The 16,862-nt window shown below is 47.8% G+C and overlaps 1 protein-coding gene across 3 annotated transcripts in view; it reads left to right on the top strand.

Moving 5' to 3' along the window:
- RALGDS (ral guanine nucleotide dissociation stimulator) overlaps positions 1-16,862 on the top strand; it is a 96,577-nt gene that overhangs the window by 11,006 nt on the left and 68,709 nt on the right. The window contains exon 1 of one of the 3 annotated variants that reach the window (XM_081846991.1): positions 2,585-3,126. The exons of 1 other annotated variant lie outside the window; for it this stretch is intronic. In XM_081846991.1, coding sequence (XP_081703117.1) covers positions 2,956-3,126 — 171 coding nt within the window. In that variant the 5' untranslated portion in view covers positions 2,585-2,955. Of the gene's footprint in view, positions 1-2,584; positions 3,127-11,699; positions 12,108-16,862 lie in introns of those variants that run through there. One more of the 3 variants, XM_081846993.1, reaches the window with a different exon arrangement.

The following is a 16,862-nucleotide window of genomic DNA, read 5'->3' as shown; positions in this document are numbered from 1 at the left end:
CCATGTTTGCTGGGGCTGGTGTGAGCTGTAGTTGAGCAACCTCTGGAGGCCCATAGGTTACTCATGTCTGGTTTAGGCATTGTTCTCACAAGCTCATGTACCAGTGGTGCGGGAATAGCTGTTGCATTCTGGGCCTCGCCTTCGGTTTATATATTTTTAAAAATAATAATAATTCAGATTCCACCCTTATCATCTATGTCCTGTGTATATTATCTGTGAATATATGCCATGGGGCCATATCCCACATTGCCCTGGGGCTGTGGTCACAGCACTAGTAATGGCAGTGTGTTCTGTCTGAAAAGGGGTTCTGGCATCGCCTCCAGGGGCCTATTTTTGCAGGGCAGAGGCTGGAATTCTGAGCAGGACTCAAAGCCTGTCCTAGTTGCCATGGCAATATAGTGGGGGTTTTTTTATAAGTTCGGCAGATGCATTCCGCCTTCTTCACAGCTCTGACATGACAAACCTGGCAGAAGGACCTGGGGGCTTTGGGTATTGCGATCTGAGCTCCCGTTTGCCCCCTTGAATGAGGCCTAAATATGCTCACAAAAGCTGCCTCACCATTGCATGGTTGGTTGGCTGGGGGTTCAACATGACGTTGCCCCTTTGTCTCCAAAATGGAAGCACAAACACTTGATTGGTGCTAAACCATGAAGCAGTGTTGTTTACCCATTGAGCATGTGGAATTTCTCCCAATTAATTAATAATAGTTGCCCACCCAAGACAGTTTCTTGGTTTCAAAGAATTTAATGTAGTATACTCAGTGGTAATAGCATTTGCTTTGCCACAATAACAGCTATACTTCCAACATCTCCAGACCACGTTAGGACTGTCCCCTGCCTGAATGCAGGTAGGCCCTCCTTTTTCTCACAAGTGAATGAGGCAATAACAATGCTTTCAAGTTTATGAGACACTAGCATAGAGGAATGTAGGAAGCCGCTAACAAACTGCAATTCCCAATATTATTTGGGCTAGGGATGTGCTTTAAATGTGCAATGTGTGCACAGCCTTGAATTCGTCTTGAGGGGCTGTTGTCGATCACTATACCTCTGGGATTTAGACTCTAAAAACCAGCTATCTTTTCTCCCCAGCGACAATGAGGCCTGGAATATCTCCTGCCCTTTTCCATCTCTGAGCAGCTGAATTTCCTCTCTCCATAGTTCTGAGCCTCTAGCACCTTGAGTTTTACTCCAGGAATCCGGGCAGAGCTCCAGAAAGGGGCCCAGTCTTAGGCAAAGCGTAGTTGATGCCGACCCATTAACAGGGAGGTCAGTCGAGGGCCTTTCCATGGCCTGGCATGTGTCCATCAAAGCAACAGAAAGCTCTCTGGGGATCCTGACCCACTTTCATCCTGAACACCCACCCCTCACTTTCCTTCCTTGTAAGTGAAATGGTGTGTAGAAATCCAGGCCAGCCCGGGGACAGGGAAAGGGATGTATATACCCTTGAAATGAACTTCCCTCTGCTTTCATTTCCCTCCCTGTGGGACAGCCAACTTGAGTTGGGATTGGAAGGAGGCCTTATGGAAGCAGTGGGGAGAGAGGCTGCCTTCCTCAAAGTTGAGGAAATGGAGGTTGAGTGGTTTCCTTATATAGCTATTTGCAACAATCCCCCTCCCCGCCAGGTAGCAGATAATACACCACAGATACCACTTTAAACAGCCATGGCTCCTATTCCCCTCACAGAGCTGTGATTCTCAAGAGTTCCCTTGGAAGAGGAATTGATTGTTAAACCATTTTGGAATTGTAGTTCTGGGAGGGGAATAGGGGAGTCTCCCAACCACTCTCAGCACTCATAGATATATTACGTACAGCTTACAGAATAATTTGGTGTTATCGCAGTGATTTAATGCATGGTTTGAATGTGGCCATTCTCCAGCCACACACACATCCATACATTCACGCACATCTCTGTCCCTCTTTGAATATTAACAACATAAGAAGAGCCTTGCTGGATGAGGCCAGTGGCCCATGTAGTCCAGCATCCTGTTCTGAGTGGTGGCCCAGATGCCACAATGGGAAGCTTGCAAGCAGGACCTGAGCCTGACAGCAACTCTCGCCACTTGTGATTCACAGCAGCTGGTATTCAGAGGCATGCTCTGGAGGTAGATAAAACCAGTGGTGGATCATATGCCCACGCTACCCAGGGCAGGCGCACTCCTGAGGGGGGCAGGGCATGCTACCGAGGGTCACGGGGCGCAGAGGGTGCCCTCCCAGGCACGGGATAGCTGGTCAGGTGCACGGAGCGGCACACGCACCCTGCAGCTGGGGGGGTGGAGCGAGCCACCCACGGGGGGCAGAGTAAGCCGTCAGTGGCGGACATTCGGCGTGCCACCTGCCCGCGACTCCCTAGTCTCTCCCAACTCCAGAGCTGTCAAAACGATCCGTCGAGGGAAGATGGGGAGCTGCGCCGCTTTCCCAGTGGCCTTCTCCCTTGACATTTTGACATTTCAGGACTCAGGGAGGCTTGGGAGTCGCAAGCGGGTGGCACACCAAATGTCACCCCCCTCAGGGATGACACCTGGGTCGGACCACCCCCACCTTCCTCCGCCAATGGATGGAACAGACATCATTGCTAGCAGCCACTGACAGCCTTGTCCTCCTCTGTAAATTTATCAACTCCTCCTTGGTGGTCATCACTGCCTCTCATGGGAGCAAATTCCATATCTAAACTATATGCTATGTGAAGAAGTAAGGTTCCCCCCTCCTTCCCCCTGCACTTTTAAACATGTACCTCTTGCATTTAATGCTTCTGGAGCTTTTAGCTGGAGGGTTATGTTGTTGTGATAAACAGCCAGGTTGCCTAGTTCCTTAGCTCCTCCCTTGCCTGACTCCACGTTCCAGGTCACGGGGAGGGACATATTAAGCATGCTTCATCCAGGTGAGGCCATGTCCGTCAGGGAGTTTGAGTGCCGCGGTAGGGAGGTGGTGTTACTCATTGTTTTGGAAGGAGCGAGGCATGAAGAATGTGAGCGAGCTTCCTCGAGGATGGAAAATATCCAGGGCCAGAGCTACCCCACCAAAGAGGCAGGCATGTTCAAGAAAAGGGTCTTTTTGGAGGCATTTCGTGAAGGGAGAGGAGACTTCAGTTTCCGTGATGTTCCTGAGGAGCTACCAAGGCAGAAAGAAGGTCAGATGGGCAGCTGGGAGATGGGTGTGAGTGAGTGTTTGGTTGCTCTGTGTCATCATTTCCCTGAAATGCTGTCTTCAGTGTATCTGGGGCTATAATCCCATCAACCCCAGTTAGCATAACTTATGGCAGCTGTGGTCTTCATGTATCTGGAGGGCAGCATTTTGGGGGATGCTTCTCTACCTTGGATTTGAGACTCTGGGTTTGAATCCCCATACTGCTTAAATCCAGCTTGAGCCTTCTGTGGATTGTCCCAAACAGTTATGTGAACATCTGCCCGCCCCCCTGCAAATAAAAAATGGGGAAGGTAATTTCTGTTGGACCTTGGAAAGAGCTTCCAGCTCTGCTACTCATAAAAACCCTTAAATGCTTTTCTATCAGCTGTTGGGGTAGGAACTTGGGGGGGGGAGACCCCTGTCCTCAGCACAATGGTGGACAGTCTCATCAAGTGCCCAGCAAGGGCGGAGAGGATTATGTTGGGAAGCTTAGCACAGAGAGCAAGAATGGCTGATTGGCTAGGGCAGGATTGGATCCGTTCTGCTTCTTATATAGGTCTGGTGCCGGAAGCCTTCAAAACCTCTATTCTGTTTTGGGAGTTGGCCGCTAGCACAGCTCCAGCTCTTAGCCCACCAAGAGTTTACAGTTCTCAGCATTGGCAGTGGGGAAGTGGAGGGAAGGGGGTGGCTATTCATCCTTCAGTTCTCCATTTATTTTACCCTAAGGCTGGTTAGGTTTTATCGGCCTTTCCAGTGACTTCTGTCACCCTCCCACAAGTCGTCTGGTGTTGAGTCTTGTTGTTCAAAAAAAGGGGTATGATTGAGAGATGTTCTTTTGTCTGAAACTCCCTCCTGAATTAGCGTGAATGAGCTGAGACCTGGACATGGATCTCCTCTGTGGGCAGAAAGCTGATCAAGATCTAGCAATAAATCTCTTAGTGATTTGAAGTAGATCAGCAAGTATTCTGAGCAGTGCTATTTTTCTAGGAAAAGAGGTGCCAGAACTCACCACAAACATCTCCCTTGTTCTCTGATTATGGCAGTGGTGCCCACCTGAGAGGTGCCAGAACTGAGTTCCGATGAGTTCCAGCTCAAAAAAATCTCCTGATTTTGGCTAATTTGTTTTGGTCCCTCTAGACCTCTAGACTGGTGTGGGGTTTTTGTGTGTGGATCTATTCTTTTATGAAATGTTATTGGCACAATAATAGCACATTAGTGGTGGATTTATACTGGACCATCCACACATCACCACCCACTGGTTGGCACCATCCACTGGCATCTCTAGGGGGGTGAGAGCGCCTTCTTGAACAATAAAAACCAATTAAGAAGACCGTGCATGCAGCCCAGCAGAAGCTGGTTGCAAATTATAGCCCACCCACCACCACATTAACCTTCATCTCTAAAGCCACCCCATTACATCACAAGAGGCTTCCATCCATGACGTTAGCAGAGCCCACCCTAGGTCTCAGGTTTGGGCCCTGAAATCTCACTGTCTGGGATGCTCCTGATGTGATAACCCTATTCCTTACATTGGTTGTGCTATTTCTGTCCAAAGGGGTACTCTTGAGCTATACAGCATAATGAAACCAAGACAGAAAGGATAAACTGGAACATCTGTGGGTTTATTGATTTAATTTTCTTAAGTGAGAAAATTAGGAGGAAGAAGAAAGCTTATTTTTTTTTATAAAAAAACCAACCAAATCCATTGTGGCAATATAAAAAACCACCTTGGGAAAACTATTAAGGAGAGGTTGCAGAGTATTCTCAAAAGGTCGCAGAATAATGGCAGCGTCAAGCTTTTGTTCACACAATAAGGTTAAGGCTGAGACTATGATGCAGTCACAACTCTCCCTTGAAGATAAACGGATCATATACGCAAGCATAAACTTCACAGCATAAACTTCATGACGCAACCTGTTAAGTTGCCAAGCATTGTTTTGACTTTGTTTTATAGGGCTCAGACTGCAAAGGGTTGGCCTGGGTCATTTGAGTGTCTCGGTAGTGGCGCCCGCCCTGTGGAACGCCCTCCCATCAGATGTCAAAGCGATAAACATCTACCTGACATTCAGAAGACATCTGAAGGCAGCCCTGTTCAGGGAAGTTTTTAATACAGTGGTGCCCCGCAAGACGAATGCCTCGCAAGACGAAAAACTCGCTAGACGAAAGGGTTTTCCGTTTTTCGAGGTGCTTCGCAAGACGAATTTCCCTATGGGCTTGCTTCGCAAGATGAAAATGTCTTGCGGGTTTGCTTCCTTTTTCGTAAAACTGTTAATACCCGGGGAATCCGCGCTCCGCAAGACGAAAAAATCGCAAGACGAAGCAACTTGCGGAACGAATTAATTTTGTCTTGCGAGGCACCACTGTATGTGACATTTTAGTGTATCTTTCATCTTTATTGGAAGCCACCCAGATTGGCTGGGGAAACCCAGCCAGATGGGCGGGATACAAATAATAAATTATTATTATTATTATTATTATTATTATTATTATTATTATTATTATTATTATATGAGTGCAAAATATACACCTTCATCATGGAGATCTTTGGGGCCCTAGTGGAGTCTCTAGGACAGGGGTGGGAAATCTTAGGACTGGAGGCCCGATGTGGCCCTCCATGCCTCTCTTTTTGGTCCTTGGGACTCTCCCCAGGCCACATTCCTCAACAGTCCTGCTCTGCAACCTCCTGGAGTGCTTTTGGCATGGGTGGATTGTGTCCTTGAACCATGACAATACCGCTTAATCTGCATGGTTCAGCTGAGGAGGAGCAGTGTGATAATAATAATAAAAATAGTAATATTTTTTATTTATACCCCGCCCTTCCCGGTTCAGGAAACCAGGCTCAGGGTGGCTAGCAACAAATTTAAAACACTCAATTGATGCTAAAACAAAACATAACAAAAAAGCTTAAAATATGATATAAAGCATAAATAACAATAAAATCAAAAATCAATTTAGGGGGGAAATCCATCCAATAAACATTAGATGATCACCAGGGCTAGCTGGCTAAATTAGTCCCACTTGGGCCAGCGAGGAGACCAGGGGAGAACCAGCTATGGGATCCCAGAGTGGGCAATCTTCACAAAAAGGGGAGGAGGAGGGAAGGAAGGGGAACAAAAGATCAGGCCAGGTTCAAATTGAAAGCCAGGCAGAATAGTTCTGTCTTACAGGCCCTGTGGAAGGAAGTTAAATCATGCAGGGCCCTGGTCTCATGGGACAGAGCATTCCACCAGGTTGGAGCCATCACTGAGAAGGCCTTGGCCCTGGTGGAGGATAATCTAACTTCCTTAGGGCGCGGGACCTCTAAACTATGATTATTCATGGACCTTAAGGTCCTTTGCGGGGCATACCAGGAGAGGCGGTCCTGTAAGTACGAGGGCCCTAAGCCACAAAGAGCTTTAAAGGTCAAAATAGCACCTTGAACCTGACCTGATACTCCACCGGGAGCCGGAGCAACTGGTAAAGCACTGGGTGAATATGCTCCCATGGCAGAGACCCCGTGAGGAGCCTCACTGCAGCATTCTGCACCCTCTGGAGTTTCTGGGACAGCTTCAAGGGCAGCCCTGCGTAGAGTGAACTACAGTAGTCAAGCCTGGAGGTGACCGTCGCATGGATCACTGTGGCCAGGTCGGGGCGGGAAAGGTAAGGGACCAACTGCTTAATGCAGCGAAGGTGGGAAAATGTCGCCTTAGCTGTTGCTGTAACCTGCACCTCCTGTGTAGTGGTTAGAATGTCAGATAAGGACTTGGGAGACCAGGATTCAAATCCCCACTCAGACGTGAAGCTCTACCCTACAGCACAGGGTTTTGTGGGGCTTAAATCGGTGTGGGGGGGGGGCTAGGAAAAAGTGGCACAAAGTGACATCTCTTGGGGTCAACCCCCAGTGGCTCTAATAGCACACAGCACAGTTTTATGTGTGTATGTGCCTGCCTGCCTGCCTGCCTGCCTGCCACAGATGACGTGAGATTCCTCTCTCCATGCCTGGAGGCCAAAGACATTCCTCAACATCAGCTGTTCTGCTAGCAAAGGCTTTCTGGATTTCCCAGCAAAAGGGGAGGGGAGTGGCTATGAAAACTTAACACATTCAGCATTCAGGGACACCTCAGGTGAAAGTCTGCTGAGTTGAACTGGTGTTATCAGGAAGGATGCAAAGGGATTGTGCTTTGGCTGCATGCTTGCCATACATTTAAACCCTGCGGTTTCCCACAAAGTATCCTGGGAACTGTAGTTTCCCCCCTCATGAAGCTGCACTCCCCAGCAACTTCTTTTCCCAGGATCCATCAGATTGAAATAAGCAAGAGTGGGACCAGCCCTTGCCTTTTGAGATATGATTTGTTTATTTATGTGCCGTGTAATTGCCAAGGTGACTTCTAAACTTTGCTCAGTTGTTCTAAGAAACCAAAAGATCAGTGGTTAAAACCAGCGCAGTTGATTCAGAATGCTATCCGACTGTATCCAAACATAGATAAAAAACTGTGTCTTGATCTCAGAAACGATCACACAAAAGTTGGTTAAAATCAGTGCGGTTCTGAAAGGTTCAGTCTCACATCTCGATTCAAAATGGTGTCTAATGGTTCTCTCCTCGTGTCATCCCGAGAACAACCACCCTGTGAGGTAGGTTAGGATGAGAGAGGCAGTGACTGGCCTGAGGGAACCCACTGAGCTTCGTGGCCGAGGGAGTAAGATTTGAACCCTGGTCTCTCCCATGTCTTAATCCAACTCTCCAACCACTACACTATACTGGCTCTTTTTTCAGTTTGTTCCCATCTCACCTCTGATGCTAAACTGTACTGCGTATGGTGTGCAGGACAGCTGTGGCATGGCTTCTCTGAAGCTGCCTTGCGGACCAAATGCAGAAGCCTGGCAGGCCTGAGATTCACCATAGCTGATCTACTGATTAAATCCATTAAAGCCTGGAAGCCTAGTCATTAGAGGCGTTAAACGAGGAATTTAGCTGCTGGCTGTGCTCTCCAAATCAGCATCTTTACAGCCTCCTAGAGATTCCCTACCACCACCTGCAAACCAACTGATCTTATTGTGCACAAGGGGGCCGTATCCTGCATTGTAGTGTGCTCCATCAGCACAGCAACTTTGCATGTGGCTGTCTCCATGGAGACAGTACGTGGTACTCGCCTGGCGGATGGAAGGGAACTGGGGAAACCCAAAGCCGTCTGCATTTTTTTCTTTCCTGGAGCTGAAGCAGCAGCAGCAGCCACTGCCGACTTCTGTAAGATATTTTGGTGCTGGTTGGCTTTGGATGGGGGTGGGTAAAAAGCCCCCCTACTCCAGCAAGTGCTAATCATGCTTCTGAATCCCTGAGAAAAACCTAATGTGTTTCCCCCCTTCTTTAATGGTCGTTATCTGTTTGTTTTGCATTGCTAATTGGTGTCTGTACTTATTAAGAGGCCAGCCACCATTGTGTAAGGTCTTGATTGCAGATTAATTTTGCATGCATATTCTGGACAGCATGGCAGTATTCCATTGGGGATTACGACTTGGAGTGGACTAGCAGATCTATTTGGTTTCCCACTCACCCTCCACCCCCTTCCTCTGCCCTTGAGAAAGGCCCAGTTCACACACAAATGCACATCACTCAGCAACCTACTGACGGTTGAGCGTGTGAATGGTCTCCCACTTTTGTGGGAGATCCAAAACTCCACCCATTGTCATATAATCATAGATTGTAGAATTTGCAGGGACCCCAGGAACCATCAAGACCACCCCTATGCAATTCAGGAATCACATCTAAAGACTCCCTGAAAGATGGAGACCTAACCTCTGTTTCATAGTCTCCAATGAAGAAGAGTCCACCACCTTCCGAGAAAGTCTGTTCCACTGTGGAAAGTGTCTTGCCACCAGGAAGCTCTTCCTAATGTTTACTTAGAATCTCTTGTCATTTGAATCTCTTGGCTCAGCTGGAACCTCTGGTAGCTGTGGAACCACCATAGAGAAGGACCTTTCCCTTGTTGGCCACCCAACCACACCAACCTAGGGGATGGGCACACTGGGAGACCATCTGAAACAGAACTTAAGGTGCAAGCAGGATGGTGTGGGAGCAGGTGCTCTCTGTGATGGTTGGTACCCGTTGCGAGGGAGGTAGGGCAGAAGGCAGGGAGCCCAACAGTAGGTGACACCAGGGCCAATGACAGGCAGAGCCAACTAGTTCTAGTTTTCTCCCCATCCTCTTTCCTCCTGAGAAGTTCAAGGGGCAACACTTACACTAAGGAGGAGGAAGCTGATAGGCAGAGCCACCCCCTGGACTGGTTGTAAGAAAGAAAGCAGGCAGGTGGGGGCTGGCTGAGAGCAGACTAAGGTTGGTGGGGCAGTTCCCTCAGTTGTCCTAATAGACCAGCCTCCACTCCAGTGAATGGATTGGGCCCATTAATATACTATACAAAAGGTTTGTTGCTAACCAAACTGTTTACCATGCAGAACAGTGGTTATAACAGAATAGTGACTGAGCCCAACTACATCTTTTTATAGCATGTTCAGGTCAGACAATGAAAAACAAATTTGCCAATGGCACTGCTTGGCTCCTGGACAGGATTATGTTCTATCCCCTTCCCACTGACCCACCTTGGAAGAAGGATGCTTAGAGCCCCCAGACAATTCAGAAGGGGTGGGGATTTCCTCAAAACAAGTGCCCCTTGTTGCTTTTGGCCAAGTTTGTTTCCATAGCCCCCTTGCTTAAAAACCTTTTGATTCTGCCCTCTGACACGAGAGTATGTAACAGGGAGAGGAAACAGCCTGTGGATCATAACAATGCATTTGATGACGGAAATCCGGCAACATTCTCATTAAGACTGCAGTCCTGTACAACCACTTTACCTGGGAGTTAGTCCCACTGAAACACAATAGGAATCGCTTCTGAGCAAACAAATTGCGCTTTCAAGTTGTGGGGAGGCATAATCAGTAGTTGGGATCAGAATTCCCGTTCTGGAACATGCACTAGGCATGCACTCTCTCAGCCTCAGTTTCCCAGCTGGGAAATGGGTATGCCAGTTACCTATTGTGGTCTAGTGGTTAGAAAGCCAAGTCTGTAGTGGATAACATCGAGTACGAATCTTGAGAATCGCGAGTGGGAAAAGTGCTGTTGCACTTGGCCCCTGCTGGTTGGTCACTGCGAAGGCAGGATGCTATCCTCTGTGAGTTTCTGGCCAATCCAGCAGGGGATTTCTTAATTCTATCTCCTCTGTATACCAAATGTAGAGAACTGCAAATAGGAATAACACTGTTGCAGTCAGGTTCTGCTTGCAGTCTTCTCATTGGGGGCACCTGGTTGGCTAGTGTAAGAACAGGATGCTGGACTAGGTAGCCCATTGGCCTGATCCAGCAGCCAGGCCGGTCTTCTTATGTTCATGGTTAATGGTCTGGGATGATGGGAGTTGTAGCTAAAAGTGGACAAATATGTCAATTTCAGCTTCTCCTTTTTGCAATCTTAAGCTGAGATCGCCACGTTTTTGCATCAGTTTGTGAATTCATTATTTTCTAAAACTGCCAGCATTTCAGTGCAATTTCTCTTAATAAACATGTTGCAAGTGATTTCTCCTAATGCAGCTGGTGTGTAGGGACCCGTTAGTGAGTCATAGCCTGATCCAAGGCTGGGCACAGCAGGAGCATTGCCACCATGCAAATATATGGTGGAAGATTAATAAATGGGTCTCCAAATACATGTTTGGGTTAGAAGTGGGTCCTAGGTCTGAAAAGGTTGATGACTGCTGCCTTAATACACTGCATTTTATATGTTATTTTAACTAATATAGTCATTTCTATGTCACTTTCCCCTAAGATGAGGCATTTTTGTAAACATTCTTCGGCTGGCAAACCACACTGCAAAATTTGGAAGAGTGTGAATTCTGAAGGGTTGCTGAGGTTTGGTTTGGTTTGCATATTATTTGAGAAACTGTGAATCATTGTAGCTTCTCATTAAAATTCAAACTGAACTGAATGTATCCCTAGCCATAATCTGGCAACATCTGGAGGGCGATCAGTTCCTTCATCCCTGCTTGAGACCGAACGATGAAGGCATCTGTGCCATTTGCAAATGCAGTGCGTGTTTACAAAACTGGGTGCAAATAACACGTACATTTTTTTTGGGTGGACAATGCACCGTATTCGGGAATCTCCCTGGCCTTGAACAGGTATGAATTATTCAATCTTCTCCTCTCCCCACTCACCATGGTGCCCTTGGGATCTAAGGATGTGATCCTTTGGAAAACAATAAAAGGATGCACTGCGGAGAATGGAGGGGGCCGCGGGTGATGGTGGCTGCGTCGACCACCCCTCCCCTCGACCCCCTTTCCAGCTCTCCTGCTTTCGCCTGCAACGGAGGACTGCAGGGAAACTGCTGGGTCTGTTGCCGCAGACTTCCAACAGCCAACTGAAGGCGGGGCGGGGGGGGGGGACACCCAAACCTGTTGTGCCTTTGGAGGCAGACATTGCAACGTCTTGGTGCGATGCAAGTGCCAGGCATGTAGATGAGTACAGGGAGCTGCATGCAGTAGGCGCTTGAGCGGTAGCAGAGCGAAGGGACGGCAGGGCAGCCGGGAAGTGGGTGTGAGACGAAAGGGGAGCACCCTACACGCTTTGCCCAGAGAGGGGGCTCTCCCTCTCTCTCTGCGTGTGTGTGTGTGTTTGTCTTTGCGCCTGGACACGCACACGGAAACCTCTCCCTGCTGACTCCCCTTTGATTTGCCAAGGAGAGGAAATAAGAGGAAACCTTCGCTTGCAGCGGTTACAGACACAGCATCTCGTTGATGAAGATGCTTCCACGGCAGTAAGGGTATCAGCTGCAGGGACCTGGAGGACTTTGGCTGGAGAAAAGCCAGAACTCTGGGAGGTGGACAGGAGGAGGAGGAGGAGGAGGAGGAGAGTCTCTCACCCTGCTGGAAGATGGAGGCCAAACCTTTGTTCAATATGCAGAAGGCGCTTGTGCAGCCCTTCCAGATGTGCATGCTGGATATTCCCCTGAGCGTGCAGGACGACGACGTGAGTATTGCCCACGTGCTAGGTGGGGGAGCTTTGGGGTGCAGAGACTCTGGATTCTTTGGGGTGGCAAAGGGCTCATTTCACTGCCTGGTTTTCTTTCTGTCTCAGAGGGTTCCTGGGTTCTAATAGTTGAATCTTGAAGCTGAATGTTGAAAGATTCAAGGCAGATCAAAGAAAGGACTTCTTCAGACAGCTGTAGAACTCGCTTCCACAGGAGGCAGTGATGGCCATAAACTTGGGTGGCTTTAAAAGAGGACTGGACAAATTCATGGAGGAGAGGGGCTATTGAAAGCTGCTGTTCACAATGGCTGTCCACCGTTAGATGCAGCAGTGCTTCTGAATGCCAGTTCCTGGAAACCACAGGAGGGGTGAGAGCTCTTGCACTCAGATCCTGCTTGCTGGTTTCCTATGGGCATCTGGCTGGCAGTTGTGAGAACAGGGTGCTGGACTGGATGGGCCATTGGCCAGATGCACATGGCTTATGAATTTTGGGTGGAGTGGTGGAAAATCAAAATTTCATATACATATTGGTGGATGTGCATCATGCTCTTGGGCAAAAGAAATTCCCTCTCGGTTAGATCCACCTCCTGCTCCATTTGCCTTGCTCTGAGGCCCCATGCAGCATTTGCCCAAAGCACCTTGCCTCTTGGCCAACGTTAACTTAGAAAATTACCAAGAAGCCCTGAGGGGTAGCATGGACCTCTGTAACAGCAGGTGTCGTTCTGCTTTGAAGTACCGTCGTATGAGAGATATGGCTATACTCTCTTAGAAAAGAAAGGAAAGAAAGCCACTGGAAAGAGCTTCCTAGGTTTGTAGTCACTACCTGAAGTGTGCCGTAGATTATGGAAACCACGAATGTGCCTTGCACCAAGTCAAACCCTCATTGGTCTGCCTAGCTCAGTCTCTTGATAGTTGTCACTGGTAGTGCCCATTCAAGTGTCAGACAGCGGGGGTCTTTCCCAGACCTAGAGATGCCATTGGAGATTGAACCAGCAAAGCAGATGCTCTATCATGGAATACAGCCCCTTGCCCTAACAATAGTGAGGTTCCAGTCCTCATGTTTCTGAAACTGAGAGCTGATTTAAGTAGGAAGCTGCCTTATACCAAGTCAGACAATTGCTGCATCTAACTCAGTACTGTCTACACTGACTGGCAGAGGTTCTCCAGGGTTTCAGGCAGTGGGTCCCTCCCAGCATACCTGGAGATGTCATTGGGATTTGAACCTGGGATCTTTTGCATGCAGAGTAAATGCTCTCTACTACCTAGCTTTGCCTATTTCCCCCTGAGCGTGGCAAGTGTCACTATTTACTTCTGCAGCACTTGGGAGCATTCCCGTTTGAGCTGCTTGGAGATGGGCCAAGACAAGGTGGTTGAGGGAGTAGAATTTCAGAAGTAGAATTCTGTCCACAGAGCAGAATTGTCCCTCCAGGCAGAGCTATAAATTACTTTCTTTTTGCTGGATTCTCTGCCGGACTCTCCTCCAAGCTTTGCAGCATTCTGCTGGTTGCTGCTGTATGACTTAAGGTGGGGAGTGGGGCAGGAATCCAGTTACTTCCAGCCCCAGATCTATCATGGTTATTAACTTGCAAAAATCCATGTCATTGTAATGATGGGGACAGGTGTCAGGAGGTGGTGTGGTGACAGAGGGAAACCATGCATTTCAGTAAACTTCGGGAAGGGGGGAGTGCAATATGACTCCATGAGTGCTCTGCATAAACACACATAGTGTGCTTTTCAGGAAAGGCATGGCCAGCATCGGGGCAGGAGGAAGTGAATGTGTCCATTTCAGTTTCTCGTTTTTCCAATCTGAAATTCAGTTTTTGATTTAAAAAAACAAAACAAAACCTAGGGGCTACGATTCCTGCTTGTTCCACTTGCCAACCCTGCCTCCCCTCCAGCCCCTTTGCCAACTGCCTGTCCCCCAAACCCCCTCCTCATCCACTTCACCTACCCCCAACCTATCCCCTCACAGTTTCCCACAATCGCAACCCCTTTTGAAGGAGGGGAAAGTACTTTACAGTTTGCCAAACTGCTTTGTGGAGCACCTTCCCCAGCTGTTAAAAAGCTCGCTTGGGCCACCTGTAGTGCAATTGTAGCATGATGACAGCCTTACATTTTTATGTATACATGAAGAAGAAGAAAATACTTTCATCAGCATTTTAGTGTGAATTCTTCCTTTTTTGTATGGAATTTTACTGAATACAGGTAACTCGCAATTCAGCTTTACACACTTGGCAAAAAAGGAGGTAGCAGAAAGAGGGTGGGTGTCCAGGAAAAAAGACTTTGGCATTAGCAGTCCCACCCGCTATTGAACCCAATGTGTTTTGACTTTGTGCGATTCTGTCTTTACGTGCTATCCTCAGAATGTAACACTCATTCGCATGTAAACACATTTTTGCATGGCATTTCCCCAAATATGACATTGCTACTTTTAATAATGTATGCTTTTTAAAATGCACACTTTACTTTACCATGTGCATTTTTTAAATGCATGACATGACTGGACAACTGCATTGCAAAATTCAGAGAAGGAATTTCAAAGGATGACTGTATGTTCTGATTCATGTATTGTTTTGGCAGGTGAAAATTAGAATGGAAGCGAATCTCTCCCCCCCCCCCCCCATCAACAGTAGAAACACTAAGATTTCCATGCACCTATTCAGAGGGAGGGCAATTATTCTTGCCCTCTCTCTGAATTGGCTCTGTAAAAATACCATGTGAAATCTGGCAAGCAGCCAATGCAGGACAAGATCAGTTTTGGCACAGGGCATATGAAAACCTTTGACTTTTGGTGTGGCTGTACAGAGTTCCCTGGGAAGAGGGGTTTATTGTTAAACCACCCTGGGAATTGTAGCTCTGTGTGAGGAGGGAATAGCTGATCTCCTAACATTTCTCAGCACCCTGTACAAACTACAAGGGTCTTAGGGTTATTTTGGGGTGGCGCGGGGGGGGGGGAGTGGGAAGCCATGACTCTTTAAAGTGGTACGATACTTCTCTAAATGTATTATGCAGGTGGGGCCTGTGTTTTGCTACGAGGGTCCTCCTTTAATAGATGAAATTAGAGGAGTGAGAGAAATATGCAGGCAGAAGGAGCTAGATTCAATGTCTGGCATCTCCAGTTCACTGGAAAGGGCAACAGGGACACCCCACACACTCACTTCCAGTTAGAATAGATGACAGTGAGCCAGATGAGAAAATAGTGTGACGTCATAAAAGGAAGCATCCTATTCTTGCAGAAGCACTTCATCATGCAAGGGTGGGGAAAGCTGGCAGGACAAACAGAGGAGAAACATCAGGTCTAGGGGCCAGTGTGGTCATCAAGGCCTCTCTCTCTGGCTTTTTGGGACTGTCTATAGGCCATGCCCCCTCTGGAGCCACACCCCTCACCTGCTTCATAAATTCACATTATTTGCTCCACTCACTTTTGCCTCTGGCCCTGCCGACCTCTAGCAAGTGGCCCCTGGAAGGATGTATGCCTGGATGGAAGGTAGAGAGAAAGCTGTGTGTGCAGAAATTTACATATTGTACAAGAATTTGAAAATTGCATTAGCTGTTTGGCCCACATGTGCCTTCTGTTCTGGCCTGCCACAGGTCATGTGGCCCCTGGGTGGTTGTCCACAAAGGAATATGGCCCTTAGGCATGCAAAATGCCCCAGTTTCCATCCCCAACAGCATCTCCAGGCCCAGGGTTGGGAGAGACTCCTGCCCCATATCCTGCAGAGCTGCTGCCAGACAGTGTTGACAGTACTGAGCTAGATGAGCTGATCAGTTTAACTCAGTATAAGACTGGTTCATATTTATATTAGCCCTTTGTTTAGAACCATGAGGTCTGGAACCTTATGTTATTTTTGGAGGAGGTCTGTAATTTAGTGGCAGAGCAGAAGGTTTGATCCCCAGTGGTATTTGCAGGTAGGGCTGGGAAAGAGACGCCTTGTCTGGAAATCCTAAGGAGCTGCTGCCAGTAAGTGTACAGAATACTGAACTAGAATGGTCTTACTCTATCTATAAAGAAGCTTCCTATGTCCTTCTGCAATTCGTGCTTTTCCCTCCCCCGCCCGCCCTGCTCTGTAAGACAAAAACATAATGCATAACAGCATGACATCACTGAAAGCCCAACAAAGAGTTAATCGTCCCATAACTCCCTGTTTTGGTTCAAGCCCTAAGCCACCCAAACCGCTATCAAACACCACACAATGAAACTGTTACTATAAATAAAAGCAACTTTTACAAAAGCTATCATTAGCAATACCTCTTGGGCTCTGGCTAGCTGAGATCATGGCAGCTGGGAGGATACCTGGCAAGTTGCTGATGACAGCACACCTGTCTGGCTTCAGTGTGGCTTGGCTATGCCTTTCTTACCACAACATTGGATGGTCTTGCTGCCATAACAAAGTGCTGCGGCTTTCTACACAGATAGATAGCTAGAGCCAGAGACCATACTTTTGGTTTGGGATCAGAATGTGCTGGGTGGTATATTTACAGCACGTGAATTCACAGTCAAGTAGGGCAAGATCATCATTAGTTTGTGGGATGTTAATTCTCACCCAGCAAAACTCTGGAGCCAGTTAAGCCTGGTTCAGTGCCGGAGCCCACAAATTAATGCTTACGTTTTCCAGGTAAACCATGCAGGCTTTAAGAGTCATTTGCCGAGGGTGAGCAGAAATTACCTCCAAGTGATCAGACAAGGGGATATTATGGTTCTATGAGCATAGTTGCTGCCAACCACTCACAAATTATTCCAGATTTCCATGTTGA

Source organism: Podarcis erhardii (assembly GCF_964252035.2).
Source record: "Podarcis erhardii genome assembly, chromosome: Z".
NCBI classification, from domain to species: Eukaryota; Metazoa; Chordata; class Lepidosauria; order Squamata; family Lacertidae; genus Podarcis; species Podarcis erhardii.
The sequence above is the reverse complement of the archived record's forward strand: the minus strand, read 5'-3'. Positions and strand labels throughout refer to the sequence as shown.